Source organism: Triplophysa dalaica, chromosome 19, assembly GCF_015846415.1.
Source record: "Triplophysa dalaica isolate WHDGS20190420 chromosome 19, ASM1584641v1, whole genome shotgun sequence".
Classification (NCBI taxonomy): Eukaryota; Metazoa; Chordata; class Actinopteri; order Cypriniformes; family Nemacheilidae; genus Triplophysa; species Triplophysa dalaica.
The window spans coordinates 5986504-6008567 of record NC_079560.1 but is presented as its reverse complement, the minus strand read 5'-3'; the positions used below and the strand labels follow the sequence as shown (position 1 = coordinate 6008567).

General features: G+C 36.5%; 3 protein-coding genes across 4 annotated transcripts; all 3 read right to left on the bottom strand.

Annotated features, from left to right (window-relative positions):
• Positions 1–2098: 2098 nt before the first annotated feature.
• On the bottom strand, positions 2099–3729 carry LOC130408123 (beta-1,3-galactosyl-O-glycosyl-glycoprotein beta-1,6-N-acetylglucosaminyltransferase 4-like). The gene has a single exon (XM_056731591.1). The coding sequence runs from the start codon at positions 3480–3482 to the stop codon at positions 2226–2228; it is 1257 nt and encodes a 418-aa protein (XP_056587569.1). The 5' UTR covers positions 3483–3729; the 3' UTR covers positions 2099–2225.
• Positions 3730–13983: 10254 nt separating this feature from the next.
• Positions 13984–16370, bottom strand: gcnt4b.2 (glucosaminyl (N-acetyl) transferase 4b, tandem duplicate 2). 2 transcript variants are annotated; one of them, XM_056731198.1, is made up of 3 exons: positions 16029–16370; positions 15246–15282; positions 13984–15151 (listed from the first exon to the last, which is right to left on the bottom strand). In XM_056731198.1, the coding sequence occupies exon 3, from the start codon at positions 15087–15089 to the stop codon at positions 14007–14009; it is 1083 nt and encodes a 360-aa protein (XP_056587176.1). In that variant the 5' UTR covers positions 15090–15151; positions 15246–15282; positions 16029–16370; the 3' UTR covers positions 13984–14006. The 2 variants fall into 2 exon arrangements, with proteins under 2 accessions (XP_056587176.1, XP_056587175.1); XM_056731197.1 differs by having other exon boundaries at positions 13984–15282.
• A 3264-nt stretch (positions 16371–19634) lies between these two features.
• On the bottom strand, positions 19635–20778 carry gnrh2 (gonadotropin-releasing hormone 2). Its single transcript, XM_056730679.1, has 3 exons — positions 20641–20778; positions 19878–19961; positions 19635–19731 (listed from the first exon to the last, which is right to left on the bottom strand). Exons 1-3 carry the CDS (start codon positions 20776–20778, stop codon positions 19693–19695), a joined length of 261 nt encoding a protein of 86 aa, XP_056586657.1. The 3' UTR covers positions 19635–19692.
• Between the last annotated feature and the right edge of the window lie 1286 nt (positions 20779–22064).

The window sequence follows — 22064 nt, the reverse complement described above, 5'->3', positions numbered from 1 at the left end:
TTTAAAACTTGTGTGAAAAAGTAAATTATATTCATTTTAACATGCAATGCGAAAAAAAAAAAAATCAAATGAAAACAGAGAAAGATATTTGGATGAATGCTTGTAACCAAACAGTTATTGGCCACCTTAGACAAAAAATTGTCACACTGTTGCAACCATTTTTGTTATAATTATATATTTGTCCATTGGGTGGCACCCTCCCACGTATGTAAGGGTGATAGGATAATGTGAAAGCAGGTATGTATTTGGAGTAGGGTAGCACATAGTTTTCCTGCTTTCCAGTAGCTCAGTGGTTGCAAATACCTATGAAAAAAATGTATAGGATAAAGCAATGTAAGTCGCTTTGGATAAAAGCGTCTGCCAAATGCCTAAATGTAAATGTAAATGTAAATCGTTTTTTTACTGTTTTGGGTCGTGTTTCATGAGGTTAAACAGGCTTTCTGGATTATGTGAGACCAAGTGGAAAGGTATGCTTTACTTTAAGGGTATTGATTTCGTGTGGACTTTTCTGTGAGAGATTACCAAAAAAATGACACTAAAAACTATAATTAAAGGAATGTTTATTTACCGAAGCACAATAAAGAGACTATTGGCATCTTACATCCGTGTGCAAAGACTCCTATTACCAATAGCCTACCAGCAGTTGAATGGAAAGCTTTTATTACACATACTATTTTGGAGAACACAACTACCAGTTTATCATTATTAACTGACAACTTTAATGTCTTGGCCATATGGAGTAAGTATTTTGCCTACCTGCACCAATTGTGAGTGTGTATGATGGGCAGCCAAACCCAAATTAAGGGTTTGGATAAAAGTGTCTGCTAAATCCTTAAATGTAATAAGGGTTGCCAGATCTGAGTAAACGACAACCCAACTACCAAAACTCAAAATATGCCTCCCCGATACTTAAAATAATGTTTGTTGACGGTAAGACAATTACAGCTTTAGTCTGAAACATATTTATATCTCTATCTGAAGTAACCAGTTTGAGTGACACTGGAACATTCTGTTCAAAAAAATCTTTTGTGGTGTGACAAAAACATTAAAAAAATTTAATGAAATGCCGAGATCAGTGGGTTGGGCGATGAAAACTTGTAAGGCTAGTCTAACAGTTTGTGCAACCATCTGATATCAAGTTTAATGAATGGCGAATTAAAGGCAGATTAAAGAGTGGTCAGTTACACACATAGACAAACAAAGACAAACAATACCAAAACGGCCAAATTGTATACAATAGCCAACCTTATTCTTCTCTTTAGCAAAACCATAGTTATTGAAATATTCGGTTTGCCTACTGAAACGCTTTGTATTTCTACAGTAATGTCCAAGATTGCTGAAAAAAATGTGGCAAAAGAGAGCTAAATGTGTAACAAAAAGTTAGACACATCAAGTTTTAATGTTTAACATTTTGATTTAGGGGTCAAGAAATTTAAAAACAGTATGCAAGACAGGGTTAACAGGATGCAAATGTAAAGCTCTTCTGTGAACAATTTCCATAATTAATGCAAGTATAAAGTACTTAAATGCATGTGTCTTTTAGTAAATAATGTGACGAGCAAGGCGGGAGGAGGGCCCTGAGGGAACGATGGGTTGCACCGGTCCCGCATCTCTCACAGAGGAGATCGGAAACATAAAAGGAGGAGCGACAGGAGTGAACAATGAGAGAGGACCAGGCCTGGACATTATGTTTTATTATGTTTGTGTGAATTTGAGGTGGCTGCCGGCATTTTACTTTCGTTTGGGTGTTTGTTTATTTTAACTAAAGTTGTTTTAATGTTCGCACATACCTTTATTTACAACTTGTTTTGGCTTAATTCAAGTGTTTTTTTAAAGATCACTTGACATTGAGGTTTTGTATCGAGCCTGCATTTATTACCAACACAGATTTAGTTGAATTGCAAACAACGACAATGCAATGCTGGTTCTGACTTCATACAATTCTAATGGTTTCTTTTTAGGGACTCTAAAGCCACGTTCACACTGCAAGCCTTAGTGCTCAATTCAGATTTTTTGCTCAGATCAAGTTTATTTATATAGCGCATTTCACAATGTGCATTGTTCCAAAGCAGCTAGTCAGGAGCAAACAGGAAAAACACTAAGGTAAAACACAGCACAGTGCATGGTGATTATAGAACATTACATTTACATTTACAAGCAAGATCATTCTAATAAATAATATCTAATTAATAAATAAATAAGATTTTGTCCTTTAAAAAAGTATTTCATTGATTTTTTAGCTTCTCCTCTAAACATTCAATAATAATAGGATCTATGTCTGTGTCCACTTTATTAGCAAACCAGTGACCATTGTTAAGAAGCCATCTTAGCTCAGCAGCACCATAAACACACACATCCCGTACATGCTTCCCAGTGCATGGTGGGTAAAGAATATTTTCAAAAGCCAACCATTTCACCAGCCGAGTTTTACTTGTATGTTCCGTTATGTCGGGGTCAGATCTCATCACCTCTCCTGGTGCTCCCGGCACACGAACCAGAGTTGCCCAAAAATGTTCATCAGGTGAGTATGTGTCCTCAGACCAAAGCAAGAAATCTCTGACTAGAGGACTCCACTGAACAAAAAGTGCAAATTCCCGTGAGAGTGTAAAGTACGCACTGCCCACAAACATTTGTAAGTTGTAAGGAGGTGGCAGTTTCATCTTTGAAATGGTTCGAGGAGACATATAGTATTCAGATTTGTTATTTTTAAGAGCATGCTGATGACTCCAACGCCACTTCTTTCCACCGGGTTGTCTGGTTTCCACCATGTTCTTGCCTTTGAGCATCTTTAGATCTGACACCAGCTCAAAATTCGTCCGCAGTGGAAAGTCCTGACCACATAGGTTGATGACATACTTCCACTTGACCTCAGACTCCAGGAGATCATACAGACAATTGAGATCCGCTTTGAGGCGTGAGATGCCTGCATACTGCACCCTCTCCAGTTTTGAGGCGATAAAGACATTAGGGAGGCAGCGGGCCAGTCCTTGCATCGCTGATTTAAAGTCATCTGAAGATTTCTGGTCATAATGTATGCAATAAACATTATGTGGCATATAAATGGCCCTTAATAATCTCTCCACTAGATCAGCATTCTTGTGAACAACCAAAGAGTAAGCAAGAGGAAACTCACGCTCAAACTCAGAGCCTTGTATCTCATTAAAACCCTGTGATACAACAAACAGATCGCAGTCAGAGACCGCGTTCACAATGTTCATGTCAGAAGGACCCACATACCTTTTGTTTTTACGGACAATTAAGGATTTTCCCAGTTCCATAGGGTCCATGTCATATATTGCAGAACAATTGATTCCATATTTGACAGTTAGTCGCTGTCTCACAAACATTTCTGTTGATCCAGAAATGTCATCTTCATTTATTCTTGAAAATACAAAATTATAAACGTATACAAAGACAATCAACAAGAAAATAAAAAAAGCAATGGTCTTTGACGCTGAGCGCAGAAGCCACGATCTTTTCATTCTGGAGGGAAAGCATTGACTGTTACTTCACTCTGTGTCTATGTACTTAATCACACACCGCAAAACATTTACTAATTTGAGGAAGTACAAGGTCTGACAGATTGTTTATAAAACTGAAACATACGCACGCCTGTAAAAACCCAGCAAAGTGAAAACTTAACAACTTTCATCTAAACCGGCTTACAAGTAGGAGAACAAGGTTTAGTTTAAAGTTGTACATTTACGCATTATTAATGCTGTATAATTGTTCATTGTCAGTTCTACCCTAATGTTTACAAATGCAACCTTTTTGTCAAATGATTACGTACCTTTATAATGTGCCAAGGTGCTTTGCCAAAGGTTAAGAGGGAACATTTAAAGCATCCAGGTAAGAGTGGTTTAAATATTCACAAGCACTGAAAGTTAAACTTATGGGACGAAGATAAATATGAAAACTATTTGATATGTGGAAAAGTTCAACAATAACTACCACTGTGCAAGTACTTTTGACTTTGTAAGTCATAAAACTGTCATTTGTGTTCTGAATTTTCATAATTATTGAACAATCTCTTTAAAACGAAGTAACAGTAACAAAATTTTAATCTCTACAAATAGCTGCTACTTCACAAAGTTTTAAGATTGATGTGCAAGAGGAAGTGTCAACTCAAACAAAATGTTTTATGCAGGGCATTGCCTAATTGGGTGAAGAGCAAGATTTTATACAACGGACTTCAAACATAAAGACCAGACCACAAGAGAACATGCTTATCAAAGGAAGCACAGTTTGCAAGTTTTTAAATTTAGACTAGGGGTGTGCGATATGACGATATTAGATCGTGAACGATTAAAATGACTGCACGATCCACTTTTTCGGGAAAATCGTTAAATCGTCCTATATAGTGCTGTTCTATAGAATTCGTCCACATACTTGCGATAGATTGCGCCATGTTAACAAGCTCGTATACGTTGCTTGTGAATTCAGTAAGATTAAGTGACGCGGTCAGTGAAGATGGAGGGAAACACGGAGGACTTGGTCCCTAAAAAAAATTCTACATCAGTAATATTGAAATGGTTTGGGTTTTCCCCAACTGACACGGCCCAAACAACAGTTATTTGCAAATGTGGCAATGATAAGATCCGAGCGTCGTAATGCAACACAACGAACCTTTTTAACCACCTCAAAATAAAAGGGACTGAAAGAGTATGCCGACAGTCAAATTATAAAGGAATCCCACGCGAGTAAATCAGGTACAACCAAGCATACGGAAACTAAAAGGCTTAAACAACGACTTTAGCGAAAGAACCATTTGAGAAAGGAACTCCGTATCCGTATGACAGAATGAACAAGCGGTGGAAAGATGTCACTGATGCGGTCGCATTTTACCTGGCCAAAGACATGATTCCCATAAAGACTGTGGAAAATGAGGGCTTTAAAAAACTGCTCAAAGTCGTAGATCCACGTTACGAAATACCCAGCCAAAAATATTTATCCTCCACGCCCATTCCACAGCTTTACTCCGAGTGCCGCAACAAGATGAAAAACAAAATTCAAAATGTAAAGTTTTTTGCTAACAGCTGATTTATGGTCTTGCACTTGCATTAAATATTAACTTGATTAAAATATTCTTCATAATATAAATGGTAAAGAGTATATTTTTATATGGGGACTTAGTTTGGCTGTATTGAAGCCCCTTTAATTTGCAAAATAGTCTTAAAACCAACTTGAAGAAGAACCGCGATAAAATCGTAAATCGTGATCTATCTGGAAAAAATCGTGATTTGAATTTTTTTCTAGATCGCCCACCCCTAATTTAGACCATGGAGTTTGTTTGTTTTGGCAAGCCGAAATATCTTGATTCACTGTAACAGGGGTGAAGTTAATGCTTTTACTCATTAAATTGGAATGATTCATATTTTACGATAAACTCTTGAAAGACAAGTGCATTAGCAAACTCTACAGGAAATGATATACTGATTTACCCTTTCTTTCAAAATGATTTGCACTTTGATCATCATCAAATTTCCCTTGCATGTGTGGTTGATGGGGTGGTTGTACAGCCACAAACATTTTCCATCGAAAGCAAAAATTTATTTAGTCTAACTTTAATTCATGACATTATCAAGAACTGAAAGCTATTATTTTGTGTAAACTGACACTAATTTTCCTCTTTTATTACAAATCTTATTTACAAATTTCCCCCGTTTATTCCTCCAGGAGTCCTATAGGGTTTTCCCTGTTTGACTGTTATGTTCTGCAGGAATGCAGCACTGCTGCAGGAATTATTATGCACTTATAGGATTCCAGTAGATATCATATAATATAATACTGACGTACTGTAGGATTGATGATTATAAGTTTATGGCATGATCTTCTCATAATTTTAAGAATTATGTACAAGTCTTCTAAGTAAATCTTTTTAGCAAACTTTGTTGCTTTATAGGTCCATTGTTACTTTGTTGATTGGTTTCTTAGATACTTGTGCACAAACTTGAGGAAACAATGAAGTAATATTGGTTTTGTGTACCTACCTACCTAACGACAACAAAATTGAATATAGAAAATGTCTAAATTGGGCACTAGCCTATGGCCTAGTCTATAAGAGTAGGGGTGCACCGATTGACCGGTCAGAAACCGGAATCGGCCTGTTTTCGCATGATCGGCCGTGACAAGTGACTGGCCGGTCAGTCTCACGTCTTGCCAATTCGAAGCCGATCGAATGTTGCCAGCCACGCGGGCAATAACGTCAAATACGCAAGTAAACGTACGTTCAAGACGTCTGTCATTCATGGCTCATTAACACTCGTGACTGCATGTTTCCACCGAACTGCGCAAGTCTCCGTGTGCGCGCACACACAACCAAATCATGTAGTGCATAGACAATTTTTGACTATCCAGTAGTTCACCTTCGTTGCTCCGTCTACTTCGGCTATGTACTACATTCTAACTGTGTTGCTAAACTCTGACACATGCTAAACTCATGTTGAAGTCGTCCACTATGAGTAAAACAAATGTAAATTCCATTCAACCCGATTAATTGTCTTACATTAAAACTATGGTCATTTCACTCAGGTAAAATGACATTCAACACGACTTGAAAAAAATCTGTTTATCTTTTTTATAAAAGATAACACAACCAATATTTGTGATATATATCTGATTGAGTTCTTTACCAACACAAAAAAGGCAAATACATATACAAATTTAAAGTAGAATTCACTTATCCTGTGTAAGGTTTTTAACTTTTTATTGAAGTGGCAGCTAAAAACAACCCAGTTCTTTTAGTACTACAGACCCAAGATAAAGACAATTTATTTTACATTTCAGAAAATAATTAATAAAGCAATGATAGTTTCATAAACAGAAACAGACAAGAATAAAGTATTTTATTGTTATTGTATTTTTTAGACTTTTGTGAGAGTGCAAAAATGAAAAAGGTCGATTAATGGATTAAGTTTAGTTGTATTTTATTATTTATATTTATTATTTATACTTATTTTCAGTCACAGAATCCTTCAATTTAAAAGTTATTTGGGCAAGAGACGCTTCTGTAATTTAATGCAGGTTGTAGAACTGTATTTAGGGAAATTGTAATGTTCAATAATTTCTGTAATGATAATAAAAAAATATGAAAAAATGTGTATTGTAGAAAAGTTAATGTTTTTTTATATACTGTAAATTATAGTTTGAGGTTATAAAATCGGAAAAAATCGGAACAGGCAGGTTTCACTTATAATAAAATCGGAAATCGAAATCGGCCAAAAAAATTGCAATTGGTGCATCTCTATATAAGAGGATTGCTAAGACCCTGAAACTGACTGGCCAAGACCATACAGCGGTTTAACAGGACAAGTTCCACTTGTTGAGTATGCATTCTCAGCGTCATATCCTGAGGTTGTCTTTGGAAAATAGATGTATAAGTGCGACCAGCAGTGCTGCAGAGGTTAAAATAAAGCCCACAAACAGTTTGCTGAAGACAAGCAGACTAAGGACATGGATTACAGGAACCATGTCCTGGGGTCTGATGAGACCAATATAAATGTATTTAGTTCAGATGGTGTCAGGCGTGTTTGGCGACAACCAGGTGAGGAGTACAAAGACAAGTGTGTCTTGCCTATAGTCAAGCATAGTGGTGTCATGTGTCATGGTCTGCATAAGTGCTGCCGGCACTGGGGAGCTACAGTTCATTGAGGGAACGATGAATGCCAACACGTACTGTGGCATACTGAAGCAGAGCATGATCCTCTACCTTCGGAGATCTGGCCGCAGGGCAGTATTAGAACATGATAACAACCCCAAACACACCTCCAACACGACCACTAAAGACCTAAACCCTATTAAGCATCTATGGGGCATCCTCAAACAGAAGGTGGAGGAGCTCAAGGTCTCTAACATCCACCAACTCTGTAATGTTGCCATGGAGGAGTGGAAGAGGACTCCAGTGGCAACCTGTGAAGCTCTGGTGAACTCCTTTCCCGAGAGGGTTAAGGCAGTGCTGGAAAACAATTGTGTCGACTAGGGAATGATAGATCTGGATAGAAACCTACACTTATTTCTTGTTTTTATTTAATTTAATTTAATTATTTAATTTATCTAATGTATTACAATATTCATCTATCATATGTATTCATTCATTTATTTTATTATTCACTTCTATTCGTATTATTTGTTTCTTACTTTCCTGTTGTTTAACCTCGTTTGGAGTTTTATGGAGTCTTATGCTGATATGAGTATCCATTGTTCTCCATCTCAAGGTTCATAATAATGTCATGAGACAATGTTTTGATACTGCAATCTTGAATGGTTAAAAACACATATTGAATCTGTTTCTAGTCAGACAAAGTTTGATAGAGCTTGACTGAGCATTAATGCACAACTGAGATTATTCAATAAATCACTTTTCTGTTTATTTAACATAACTTCGTCTCCTGCATGCTGTTCTTCCCTTCAGCTCTATATGGGCGTTAATCTCATTTAACAGTGGGGGGGGGCAATAAACATAACATTTCTCCAGAGGAATTTTTGAAGGGGACACAAATAATACAGTCAAAATACGACACAAAGCGACAATATGCGTGAGGTTCATAGGTTTATCATCCAGACTTGCAGTCATATTATAACTGAACTGAACCGTCACATACTGTAACACCTAATAAAGCTATTTCCATTTACATCTTTTTATTTTTGTATCTGCTGTCAAGACAGGAAATAAGTATAAAACACAATACCCATGATACTGCATGTTAACAATGAGTCACTTTTTAAACACTTAAACAAATTTTATCCTGATTTATACCGACAAGGTCACCATACATCTACATTAAAGAGTGGTAGTTATTTTCCCATGTTGTGCAATGTCCATATGTAAGTGTAATATGTTCATGTTTGTGTACCCTAACAGTTAGTAACAGTGAAAGATGCTTAAAGTATGTGTTGTACTCGTTGCTTAGTTTATCAGACTACACACGTTGCACAAAATAGATTCGGAGAAAACGACATCGGCGTGTTAGTTTCATGGTGTGACGTCATATGCAACAAGCTATTGTAAACCATCTATCGTCAACTAGCTAAGTAACATTTTAATATCTAACATAGCAGATACATGGTAAAATACATCGGTAATCAGCTTTTTTTGCAACAACTTATTTATTAATGAATCACCATCAACTACATTAAAGAGAATGACTCCATTTAAAGTGAATAAAGTAGTAGAATAAAATGACTCTTACTGGAGTTCAACAGCCACTGATGAAATGACCCGCATACTTTACTTATGTGTAGCGTACTGAGTGTGGGTGAGATGAACGGGGAAAGCAGGTAGTGGGTAAAGCCACTGTGAGGCAGGGGAGGGGGAACTCAACCGTTTCTAAACTTAAAACGCTTTTTTGGCGTTTATATCTTTTTTCGAATTACACAATTAGTTGAATTATACATAAATATATATTTATCACAATAGACAGTGCAAGTTTTAATGATTTGGCGGGGACAGCTCTCGGATGGAGGGGACCATATCCCCTCCGTCACCCCCGGGATTTACTCCCGTCATTTATGCTTTCATCACCCAGGTGTTGTGAGCGCGCGAGTGCTGGTGAGACCTGAACAGCACATGTTGCTGTTAAAACTAAACTCATTCAAGCCTTGCCAATTAAAAAATGCAATATGATGCACAAGAAAACTCGCATGCGCGCTGTGATAAGATCCGAAGTGCGCACAAGGAAAGTCAGACATGGCGCAAATATTGAATGTTTTTTGCAGCGCTTACACGAACAAATTCACACACGAAGTAGGTCAACATGCCCCTCTTGTGAGGTATCTTAACAATCAGTATATTATGTCTTAAGTGAACGGACGAGGCAGACGAAAAACAACGCGTGTGTACAGTATCAGTGTACTGGATCTGTTTCATTCCTCTTAAAGCGATAACGAGAAACTTTTTGACCTTAAATGAATGTCTCTAAAATTATTTTAGTGGTAGGACAACTTTTAACTGGACGAATTTTACTGTCGTTGCTTCCTGAGCAGCATCGTATTGTCTGAAATTGCACTTGTAACTTTGGTGTTCGGGCTGGTACAAGCTCCGCCTATGCCCTGCTTTACGGCATACGTCACATTTTACTCGTACCCTGGAATACAGTGTTGCCAGGTACGCGGTTTTCCCGCACAATTGGGCTATTTTGAGAATGCAATTGCGGGAAAAATTATGGAGCCAAATGTTAATTTATATTCTAAGGATAAATGTTAATTGATGAGTTTCTTAATGTATATTCACACTGAATGAATACCTGCCAACTCAAGGACCGGCCCGGTCTTAAAAGTGTGGAGAACTAGTCTGACAGACAGGCTACAGTACAGAGAGGAACGCGGGAGCTCAGCTCAACCAAAGAGGAAAAATTAGCTGTGGTATAAGACACAGTACATCCGAATTATGTTTTAACCAATGTTTCATCAGGTGAATGTCACGTTGCACAATGAAAGAAATCACTCGTGAGTGTGCAACACTTAATTCTTCCGGCTGCCAAATATCACGTTTGATCAGCGCTATACGTAGTCTAGAACAACTAAATCATTGACGTGCTTTAACAGATTTTACATTATGCAATAAATGTAACCATGATTATTTCTTAAGCAAGTTTCTGAATGTCTTACGAAGAGAAAACATGTTTCTCTTCCATTTACGTGCACGTGGGATATTTTTAAAGGGACACTCCACCCAAAAATGAAAATTCTGTTATGAAACTAGTTGTATCTAAACCTGTATAAATGTATTTGATCGGTTGAACACAACGATATTTGCTAGAATGTTAGCTGCTGGCATCATTGACTACCATAGCAAAAAAAAAAATGGTAGTCAAACGTGACCCAGAATTGTTTGCTTTCCTAAATATCCCAAAACTTATTTTGTGTTCAACAGAACTAAACAATATATACAATACATATGAAACCATTCAGATGAAAAATATGGCAATAGAAACGTCTTTAGGATGTTGTAAACTTTGATTTGACAGAGGGAAAAAATTGGGCTAGTTTTTATTCCTTTTCGGCGGGTTTTGAGGGGTTATTGGGCTGGAAATATTTCTTGGACCTGGCAACCCTGCTGGAATAAATTAGCCACCAGCTAACAATAAGACGATACAATCTAGATTAACGCAATTTGAAAGACTTATACGTACATTTTTTCTTACTGTCCTATACTTTCGAGTTTTTTAGTAATTTGGCTGTGCTCGGGTTGTTTATTGGCGCACTAACATTCCTTGTTCACAATTTATAACCGTAAGGTAGACTAGAGATAATGTAATGTTGCCGGGTCTCAATAGCTTACGTAGCATGATCGTGCCTCATCACAAATTTAGTGTTATGTTTGTAAATGATGAAAACCAAACCACAATAAATGTTTTATGGTCCAAAGTTGCTGATTCCTTAGTTCATGCACGTAGACTAATGTTATCGGTATCAATAGTTACTGTGCCAGGCACTATTCCAATAGCGAGTTGAGTGTAAGTAAGAGAGTGCGACCATACACAAAGCACAACGCCTGGTCGCTAATGTGTTTCGGAAATTCGAACTACAGAAAATGATTTGCGTTGGTTACTAAACACATTCACGTCCATGCGTTGTGTTTTGGGTGACTGAAAATGTGTTATGTGGCTAACGTTAGGAAGTTAGCTCCTATGTGGCTAGCACGCTTTGTGCTAGCGGCTAACAAACCAACTGCTACCTCAGAATCTAGTTTGAACTATTAGTATAGCCCAGTATAAACCGCGGCAGTCAAAAGAGTGCTTTAGTACATGCGCAGTTTATGAAGTGACATGATGTAACAGCGGTTTCTGCCTAGTCAATAAATTCACCTGTATTGCTTTGCCCACATTAAAGCTTATACAGAGGCAATATTTACAACATTTATAACAGACTATTGTGCTTATCAACCACATGGGGGAACCACACGCCAAAACCGATAGTTGTCCCTTTAAAGCCACAACAACATATTCCTCCTTTCTGTTAAAATTCAAGGAAATCACACACTTCTTGTGACTTATAGGTTCTGTAACTTCAATAATGATTCATCCTTTTTAATTTGCACATATGCCATGTTATGTTTTATTTGATTACTTTAATCCATTTATACCTTAAAATGTATATATACAGTATCTTATTTTATTTTCTGCTTTGCTCTGTTGTTTTATTGGTGCTGTTATTTGTTGATTATTTGTTCTTATTTATATTTGTCAGTAGTCCCATTTCCCTGAAGATAGCACGAACCGAAACCGAAACCTTGACACAAACGGAACCTTGATTAATTTGAACCGTTACACCCCTTGTGGCCACACAAAATATAGACACTTTGGGCCCGATTTGGACATTTTCACTAAGGGGTGTACTCACTTTTGTTGCCAGCGGTTTAGACTTTAATGGCTTTGTGTTGAGTTATTTTAAGAGGAGAGCAAATTTACACGGTTATACAGGCTGTGCACTCACTACATTACGTCGTATCAATGTGACATTTCTTCAGTGTTGTCACATGAAAAGATATTATAAAATATTTACTAAAATGTGAGACTTCTGAGAGTTACTGTATGTACTGTATACTCATATTTCTCAGGCAACATACAGTAAGAAGGACACTGTTACGCTGCAACAGTGAGTGGACGTAAGAGGTGAGGGCAAATTCACTACAACCTTTCAAGTATTATTTTATACATGTTTTAGTAGCAAAGTTTTGTCTCTCATTTTCCAGAGTTGGTTCTTGCAGAATGATTGGCCACGTTCTGTTCAGAGTGTTCATTTTCTTCACACTTGTCTCATCTTTCCATACTCTTTTTTTGTTCCCTTTATAGTGTGTATATACATATATAAATATATATATATATATATATATATTTACATAAAGTCATCCAACAGCAATGTGCCAGCATGACGAGTGTGAAAGGTTATCACATGTAAATTAATTGTTGATCTTTTGAATTTGCCTTTGAAATTGCCTGCATGTTGCAGGCATGGCAAGTCAGATAATATCACATCTACTGGTATAATATTAAAAGCAGGCTCGATTAAAAACATTTTTTGAGTATAGCATAATTTTATAATTAAGTCATGCAAAGAATGTCCCACCAGGGGCTTTTTTTACTTATAGCACATTTACGGAATGTTTGTTGAAATGGGCTTTTTGTTGTCTTCATTTTTTTAAAGATAAGTAGGGCACTTGAGACATTGTAATGCTGAAACATTTAAAAACATAAAAAACAGGCTCTCATCACCAAACTTGGTTAAAAGGATTAGTATGACTTGATAATGACTAGTCTTTCGTGCTAATCAAAAGGACAAATTCAAAGGTGTGTTTGTTATAAAAGGATCTGGGCAACCTATCATGGATAATTCACTGCTACAGTTTCACAAAGGGTAGTTAAGCACAAAGAGCTGCCCGTGAAGATCTTTTAAATGGATGCAATTAGCTGAATGTGCCTCTATTGTTCTAACAGCATCAGAAACTTCAAAGACAAAGTGAGCTATTGTGAAATTTGTGAAAAATGAAGGAAGTTTTATATTTCACTTCATACATTTAACACACTTCTTAACTAGTCAAAAACGTTGTGCTTCCTCATTTTTTAAATCGCTCTGATAAAAGTGCTGCTAAATGAACAAATGTGTATTTTAAAGTGCAATGTGCAAATCTTCTAGTTGTATAGAGTACAAAATTTTTGGTCTTAAAATGTTTTGAAAATGAAATACAGAACCACTTTTTGAACTTATGTTAACTTTAAAAGGAAGTTAAGCACTTTCCATTTTGTATAAATCAGAACAAAATAAGGTTTCAGGCACAGTCATGTGTAATGAGAAGAATTTAAAAACAAAAAAAGAGAATGAAACATTAATAGAAAGAGAGCCCAGTGTAAGTATTTACAGCAAACACTCATAAATCTTTGGATACAGTAGTTTTATTGCACTGTACGTTGACTAAGTTACGCAATTATCACAATCCAGTTTACTTACTAAATTTTTTTATTTGTACACCAAAGATAAAGATACAGCTTAGGGTAAAAAATTAAGTATTTTTATTTATTTTTTGACATCAACAATTTTTCTAAAAGCTTCACCTCTAAACATTCAATAAGAATAGGATCTACGTTAGGGTCAACTTTATTAGCAAACCAGTGACCATAGTTTAGGAGCCATCTGAGCTCACCAACACCAAAAATACACACAGACCGTATGTGTTCACCAGTGCATGGTGGGTAAAGATTCTCTTCTAAATACGACCACTTCACCAGGCGAGTTTTACTATGCAGTTCTGTGATGTCGGGGTCAGATCTCGGCACCTCTCCTGGTACTCCCGGCACACGGACCAGAGTTGCCCAAAAATGTTCATCAGGTGAGTATGTGTCCTCAGACCAAACCAAGAAATCTTTGGCGAGAGAACTCCACTGAACAAAAAGTGCAAATTCCCGTGAGAGTGTAAAGTATGCACTGCCCACAAACATTTCGATGTTATGAGGTGGTGGAGGTTTATCCTCAGAAGTGCTGACAGGAGACTCGTGGTATTCGGCTTTGTCATTTTTCAGAGCATGGTGAAAACTCCAGCGCTGACTCTTTCCTCCAGGTCTCTTGCTCTCCACCATGTTCATTCCTTTGAGCATCTGAAGATCTGACACCAGCTCAGCGTTCGTCCGCAGAGGAAAGTCCTGACCACACAGGTTGATGACATACTTCCACTTGACCTCAGACTCCAGGAGATCAGACAGACAATTGAGATCCGCTTTGAGGCGTGAGATGCCTGCATACTGCACCCTCTCCAGTTTTGAGGCGATGAAGACGTTAGGGAGGCAGCGGGCCAGTCCTTGCATCGCTGATTTAAAGTCATCTGAAGATTTCTGGTCATAATGTATGCAATAAACATTATGTGGCATATAAATGGCCCTTAATAATCTCTCCACTAGATCAGCGTTCTTGTGAACAACCAAAGAGTAAGCAAGAGGAAACCCACGCTCAAACTCAGAGACTTGTAACTCCTTAAAACCCTGTGATACAGCAAACCTAACGCAGTCAGAGGTGGCGTTCACAATGTTTTTGTCAGGTGGCTCCACATATTTTTTGTTTTTACGGACAACTAAACATTTTCCGACTTCCAAGGGTTCCATGTCATACACTGTAGAACAATTAATGCCATATTCGACAGTCAGTCGCTGTCTCTCAAATATTCCTGTGGATCCCAAGGTATTTAGGTGACCTTCGTTTGAAAATACAATTGTTGAAACATACACAAGGAGTATCAAGATTATAAAGAAAGCAATGACCTTTGTCAGTATGCGCTGAAGCCACAATCTTCTCATTCTGTGGGGAAAATAGAGGCTCTGTTAGTAACTCATGTCTCTGTATGTCTTACAGAGGCTCAAGCTCTGAAGAATTAAGTAATTCGAGGAAGCACAAGGTCTGACTTGTGCCATGGGGTTTTTTCCCTCAAAAAAACCCACACACATACACACTAGCTCATACAAACATTTACAGTAAATTGAACCTAGTGCGTGGGTTATGTATAACCTCTTTAGTGACTATGCCCCCTATAAAAAATAAAAGCCTAGTTATTGTTTTTGGCAGAATCAATATAATTTTTGTTAACATACGTTTACGACAAATATAATTGTTAAATTATGACTCATGGTAGAATATGAAACATTGGTAGGTTGTAAACAAAAAATAACATGTATTCTATACAGAATTGCTCATTTTTGTACAGATAGACATGAGATAAAAGGCGTCTATAAGCATACTGTATCTTTTAATTGTAACTGCGAAACCAAAATATAAAGACCAACCCAGAAGTGATTTATAAACCCCAAATAAATCATTAAGTGTTTCAGCACATTATGAATTATGACATTTACTGAAACACTTCCCCGTCTTATCTAGTCGTTTAAGAGAAACCAGGAAAAAGACAAACTGCTTTTATATCTACTTCCTCAATCCGCCTCAAGTGTGAAAGTGACATTAAGTAAAACAAACTAAACACACATCTTTTATATTTGTAGATGCAGAACCAAATCATAAACGTGTAAAGTCAGACCGTTAGTGAAACTTACCTAGTTGCGCCGTTACATCGCTGCCATTGCAAAGACGAATTGAAAGTCTGTGTCTAAAAAATAAAATGACTCTCCATTTCGGCAGATGACAGGTCGAACTTTATTAACTTTTACAAATCGACGAATGAGAGGTCGAATGCGCGGGGAAACCTTGAGAAAACTAATCCAGTGTTGAGAAATCCACTATCACATCTTGCGAGCACGCAGCGCTTCCTTTCCCTTATCTATTTACAACCTCTATAAACAGAAACAATTCCGCACCTCATGACTCATAAAAAACGTGATAAGCGCTTTCCCGTATAGAGTTATGATTATTGAAACATAACGTTTTTCATGCTTCCCCCAAGGACCTCATGAAGAAAAACGGGGTGGAGCTAAAGCTAAAATGTCTGAAAGGTGCATGTGTGAGGATCAAAAAGAAAAATGTGAAAGGCTACTTTTCTGTACCTCAAGCTTAGGCTGAAGCCTCTTTTTGCTTAAATGATGATGGAAGGTCTGCTATACATAAACGGTGTGTAGGAACTATAGAAAAATAGTTTGTTCACAGTTTAAACAGATGTTGTGTTTACGACGAAGATAACTTTATACAAATGCACAAATGTGATTTGTGTCAAGGACAAGCAGGTCTTCATTTTCATCTTATTTGTATAGCTTCCCTGCCCCTTGTCATCCGATCCGCAACTTCTGTCATACCAGCATCACTTCGGCAGGGTTTCCGACATTCTTCGAACGAACTTATGCAAAACTCATCGCACATTTATGTGTTCTAAACAGCAGCTCGAGCACAAACATAGTAGGTTAGTGATGTCGACCACGTTGTGTTCGCAGAAGCTGCGCATGATCTCTGAATTATCCCCTCATATGCCCTGTTCGTTTTGCCATCTACTTTGAGGTGATTTAAAGGCTTCAAGCTGTGCTACGTATTTCACTTATCCAGTGTTTTTTTTACTAAAAAATTCAAACCTTGGATATAGTTTCCCCACGTCGTAAAGGTTTTTTATTATATGCAAATTAATCGTGACTTGATCAATCTTCTCAATCCTTGTTGCAGCATTAAAACGAGAAGTTTGTCATTTGTAGGAAACAATGTATGTGCGCTAAAAACTATATATGCATTGGTTTGAGTGGTTTGCCAGAAAAGTGCTTTATTAGAAACGTCATGCACATATTTTGAAAATATTTTAGATGTTGCGTAAAATTCAATCTCTGAAATGAACGTCATACTGGACCCCTGGGGAAGGGCATGAGGTGCTCGTGGAAAGAAGGAAATTGGATTTCGACCAACATCAAAGGTTATTACTCCACACCCTTATTAACCTTGAAACCAGTGAGTCAGTCTATGATAATGTGCTTCGTCGCAGTGTTGCCAGATTGGGCGGGTTTGGGCTTCTTTTCAACAATGGATTGGGCGGGTGGACAAAATTTGGGCTAGTTATTAAATTAAAAACACGCCCAAGCGGCTTGATTTTTCTTTTCTTTTGTTTTGTCAAGTTATTTCAAAATGTTCGAAAATAATTTGTAGTGCAGTCACAAACTCATTATTTATTAACACATCCCTTAATGATTCAGTTTGACCAGTTTGACCAGGTCTGGGATAGGGAGATCTCCAGTGATGTATAAAGTACCTAAAGCAATACTTGATTAAAGGTACAGATATCTTCACAGAAAATAACTGTGATAGAAATGAAAGTAATCTTTTTGAATATGACTTGAATACAAGTCTTAAAGTAGCAGATACATTTTGTACTTAAGTATCAAAAGTACTTTTTTTATTAAAATATGTGGCAAACGTGTTTATATTTTAAGCATAAAGATAAAAAAATGGTGCTTACATAGGAATTTGAAAAAGCTCTGTCTAATGCTCATAGTTTTATGTGGAACAATATGTAGCCAAATTGCTAAACTATCAAAATACAAGTTCAGAAACCAAATCTTTATAACTTTACCTTATAACTTTATTAAAGGATAGTTCCCTCCCACCCCAATATTATCCAACAACTTGGAACAAAATCAGAACAAATCTGCCTGGCCCTGGTTGCATAAAGCTCCTTAAGTTTTTCCCTTAAGTGTTACACTTAAGGGGTGATTTCCCTTTACCAAAGACAATATGCAAATAACTTAAGAAAGCTTAAGGTATATTTAAGGCCACACTTATGGGAAAATTCTTTGAAACTGAAAGAAATGCTGTTTATCTTTAAAAACAAAAGCACATTAAAACCTTGTGTTGAAATTGATCGCGGAGAGCACCTTCTTTCATTCGCACATTGAGCTTTAACCAATGAGTAACCAATGATTAGTTTATCATTATCATTGTGACCGGATCGACTTGTCTATTCCAGTTCTGTTTCCATTAATTTATTTTGTTGTAACGAACCAGCTTAGGGGAAATGTATCAGAGTAAAAGTAGACTGCAGTTTGTTCAGGAAATGTAGTGGAGTAAAAGTAATAGTCTGCAGAAATATAAAGACTCAAGTAAAGTACAGATACTGGTGTATGAATGAAGTACATGAACGAGTGGAAAATACCCAGTTAGCTTTCCGTATCCGATTATTTATATTGTGCACTTTTTGCTCAAAAAGTGTTTTTTGAGGGTTAAGTCACTGGTTAATTTCTTGATTGTCGATTTGAACATATAGGCTAAGTCATATTTTCTAACTCTCTTTAATGCTATGTTTGTTCGACCTGTTTTCCTGGTTTATTTAAATGTTTGCATCTTAGTCCGTTTTAAGGAGATAAAATGGTGACTATAATCGTTGATTGACATTGCAATGCATTTCTATCTCATTATCTTTTCATTTTAAATTTGGGATGGTTTTTGTTGGAGTCGACTGAGCATTTGGGCTGGAAATTGTCCACTATTGAACCAATCTGGCAACACTGCCCGCGTGTGCGCATGGCTGTAGTAGTGGCCAAAATCCAACGTCGGCGAGGCTTGGCAAAAAGTTACAGATGATTGAGGTTTCCTGTGAGCCTTTAGTGTATATAGAATACACTTTCTGATGCACGGTGGTTTGCATTTTTATCCGTTTTTTTCCGTATAAATGACATAACCAAGCTTAATGAGCTGATTGTATATCACAGGATTTACTAATATTTTGATTGTTTAATCAAACTTGAGTGGGTTAACACCAAACATTGACAACAAATATTCTTACAAACATGCCCCCAGATGTTACCTGAAATAAATTTTAAACATACAAAAACGTGCTTTCACGAATTTTTAACTGAGGCAGAATATTTATAAAGGTGGCAAACTATGCCATCTGCCGGAAAAAAACAATAATACTGCCGATACAAGCATGGAATAAAGTAATATGTCCCTAAAATGAAGAATTTATCCAAATGTAACAAAATCTGACTCATCAAACTAAAAAAAAGAACTGCTTAAATATAATTCATATCAAACTGTTAATTAAACAACAAGATGCTGAACAATTAAAACAAAATACCAAAATAAAGCCTTTATTGTAGGAACAGCTGCAAATGGATACATAGTGCCTGTAGCACCTTTACTCGGAATTGGTTAATACAATAGCAAAATAAAGAACAGTTCAAATAATAAATAAAAATTACATAAATAAATGAGCGCAGTTTGGATGAAAAAGTCATGGGCTTTGCTGGAAAACACATTTCTTTGGACACATAGTAGTGCATTGTGTTTGTGTCACTTTCTTTTCTGAAAATCCCTTATTAGGGCGTCCAGCTGTTAAAACCATAGAAAGATTTTGAGTTAGGGTTAATAAGTATACAAAATTATAAGAATAGGTAAATTGTAAATAATTAAGTTAAAGTTGTATTTATTATATGATTCTGCATTTACTATTTAAACAAAACACTATATGTACCCACCAGTAATGTCTTTAGTATGTTTCTTCCGTTAGGTCTCAAAAAGCTGCATTTTCCTGCTTCACAGAGTTTAATTTCATCTGAAACCTGTCACAGAAAGCACACCCTATGGATTAGTAATGATGATACTTTCCATCACTAATTCATTGCTAAAATCAATTATTTAGATTTGTGAGGTACACAAATGACACATTTATCTTGAGTTAAAATGTCTGTTTTAAAGGGATAGTTCATCTAACAATGAAATAAGTACTCCCTCATGTCATTCTAAACCTGACTTTCTTCTTCAGAACACAAATAATATTTTTGAAGAATATTGGTAACCAATTAACACTGGCCCTTATTGACTTGCATTTAATGGACCCAAAACTACTGAGACATTTATCAGAATATCTTTCTTTTGTGTTCCACAGACGAAAAAGTCAAACAGGCTTTGAATTACACAAAAGTAAATAAATGATGACAGAATTGTATTATTATCCCTTTAATTTAAAGATCCTGAGCGTAGAATTATCAAACTGTGCCATCTAGTGGTCAAATAAAAAACAGATTAAATATCTGAGCCTATTGAATTAAAATATATCACCAAATAAAATGTAACTCCTACTAAAAAAGCTTATTTACATAAACTATCACAGAAATTAAAATAAACATTTTGGCTTAATACATCTGTGGTAGAATTTAACAGGCGTTTGTACTTCAATTTACCTTAAAGTATATCAGGTTATTTAATAATATTCTGATAGCAATAGTATAGTTAACACACCTCTGAGGCGTCGTAAGCATCAATCTCTCTCTTTCCTCCAGGATACCAGCCATGAGACCAGTGCTGAGAGAGGGCAAACTGTGCACTTAGACACAGCAGCATCCCCATCACCAAAAACAGCCTGCAGACGTTCAACATAACTGTGGAAAACAGTCAAATTATTATAGAGATTTTTAAAGACAAATCAAGAGTAGTATTCTGGACTATAATGGGCAAAATGTCAGATTTGCTGAATTCATCAGCCTATAAGTTTGTAGATTTTGAATGACCAAAGACACAATAAATAAAAAATGATGTTGCTCAAATCTCAAACAAAAACAGCATTAATTATTGTGCAATTTTGGCCACGTAAATAAGAAATATAAGTAAGAAGATGAAAACTTATCCATCATTCCTGTCATTTCGACCCCAAAACATATAGAATTTTACTGTTTACTTTATGCTATGAAGCAAGATTGTGGGTTTAATTCTAATGAAATGCATACTAACAAAATGTCTATCCACATTTTTTGGTGAATTATCCTTTAAACTACATATTATGCTAAAGCATATATAATGACCAGTGAAACACAGGCGAGTCCTCATTCAATTTTACTTTCGATTACAAACTATAAATTCTTAAACATAATTCTTACCTTTATCTCTCAACAGGTCTCTCAAATTATTTTCTATGGCAATTCCTCTTCTGAAGTTCTGATCTCAGTAATCCTGATACAATCTTTCACTCAGGTGAGCAGTTCAATGGAAGTAAAGAGATTCAGTCATCCACTCATTCTCTGGATATTTCCTCCTCCTCCTCCTCACAATTTATGTCCCACGCCAGATCTCCCCTCCCTTTCCCAAAACACACACACACTGACCTCTCGAGTGCTCAACACTTCGCCTGGTCAGTGTACATCTATTTGGAGGAGACTCTGTGTAAGATCAGCCCAATTCCAATTATCATCTCCAAACACTATTGATCCCTATGGGACTATGTCCTTTTTTAAACCAACCACTTATATGACTGCACACATCATTAGTGATTCCCAGAAACATGCAATTGTTGGCAACTATGTCACATGCACAAGTTTGACACAACCAATTTTCTTAGACGGCCAAACGTGAACAAAACTTTATTTACATTATAACATGCCACGGTGGCAATAAACAAACATGAGAAAATTCACGATGAAAAAGTTTTTGGAAAAGAAAATTGTGCGGTCAAAATCATTTAAAAACTAGGAACTAAACTAGAAAATGTAATACTCTGTTAACAAATTGTCATTAATATTTCACACATGGCAACTCAATATTGACCCCAATATCATTCTAGATAAACGTGTTTCATTAAAAAGCCAACGTCTAGCTAATTTCCTTTGAGTTGTAAAAAGTGATCGTTCTGACCTCACTTCTATCCTTCATGACCTTTGATTCCCCAAGAC

Excerpts from the sequence above, each read along its gene's own strand:
- LOC130408123 (XM_056731591.1), bottom strand. The coding sequence starts at position 3,482 with ATGAAAAGATCGTGGCTTCTGCGCTCAGCGTCAAAGACCATTGCTTTT.
- gcnt4b.2 (XM_056731197.1), bottom strand. The coding sequence starts at position 15,281 with ATGAGAAGATTGTGGCTTCAGCGCATACTGACAAAGGTCATTGCTTTC.
- gnrh2 (XM_056730679.1), bottom strand. The coding sequence starts at position 20,778 with ATGTTGAACGTCTGCAGGCTGTTTTTGGTGATGGGGATGCTGCTGTGT. Across the intron at positions 19,962-20,640 it reads ATGCTTACGACGCCTCAGAG|GTTTCAGATGAAATTAAACT; the intron begins GTGTGTTAACTA and ends TTTCTGTGACAG. Across the intron at positions 19,732-19,877 it reads ACATACTAAAGACATTACTG|CTGGACGCCCTAATAAGGGA; the intron begins GTGGGTACATAT and ends TGGTTTTAACAG.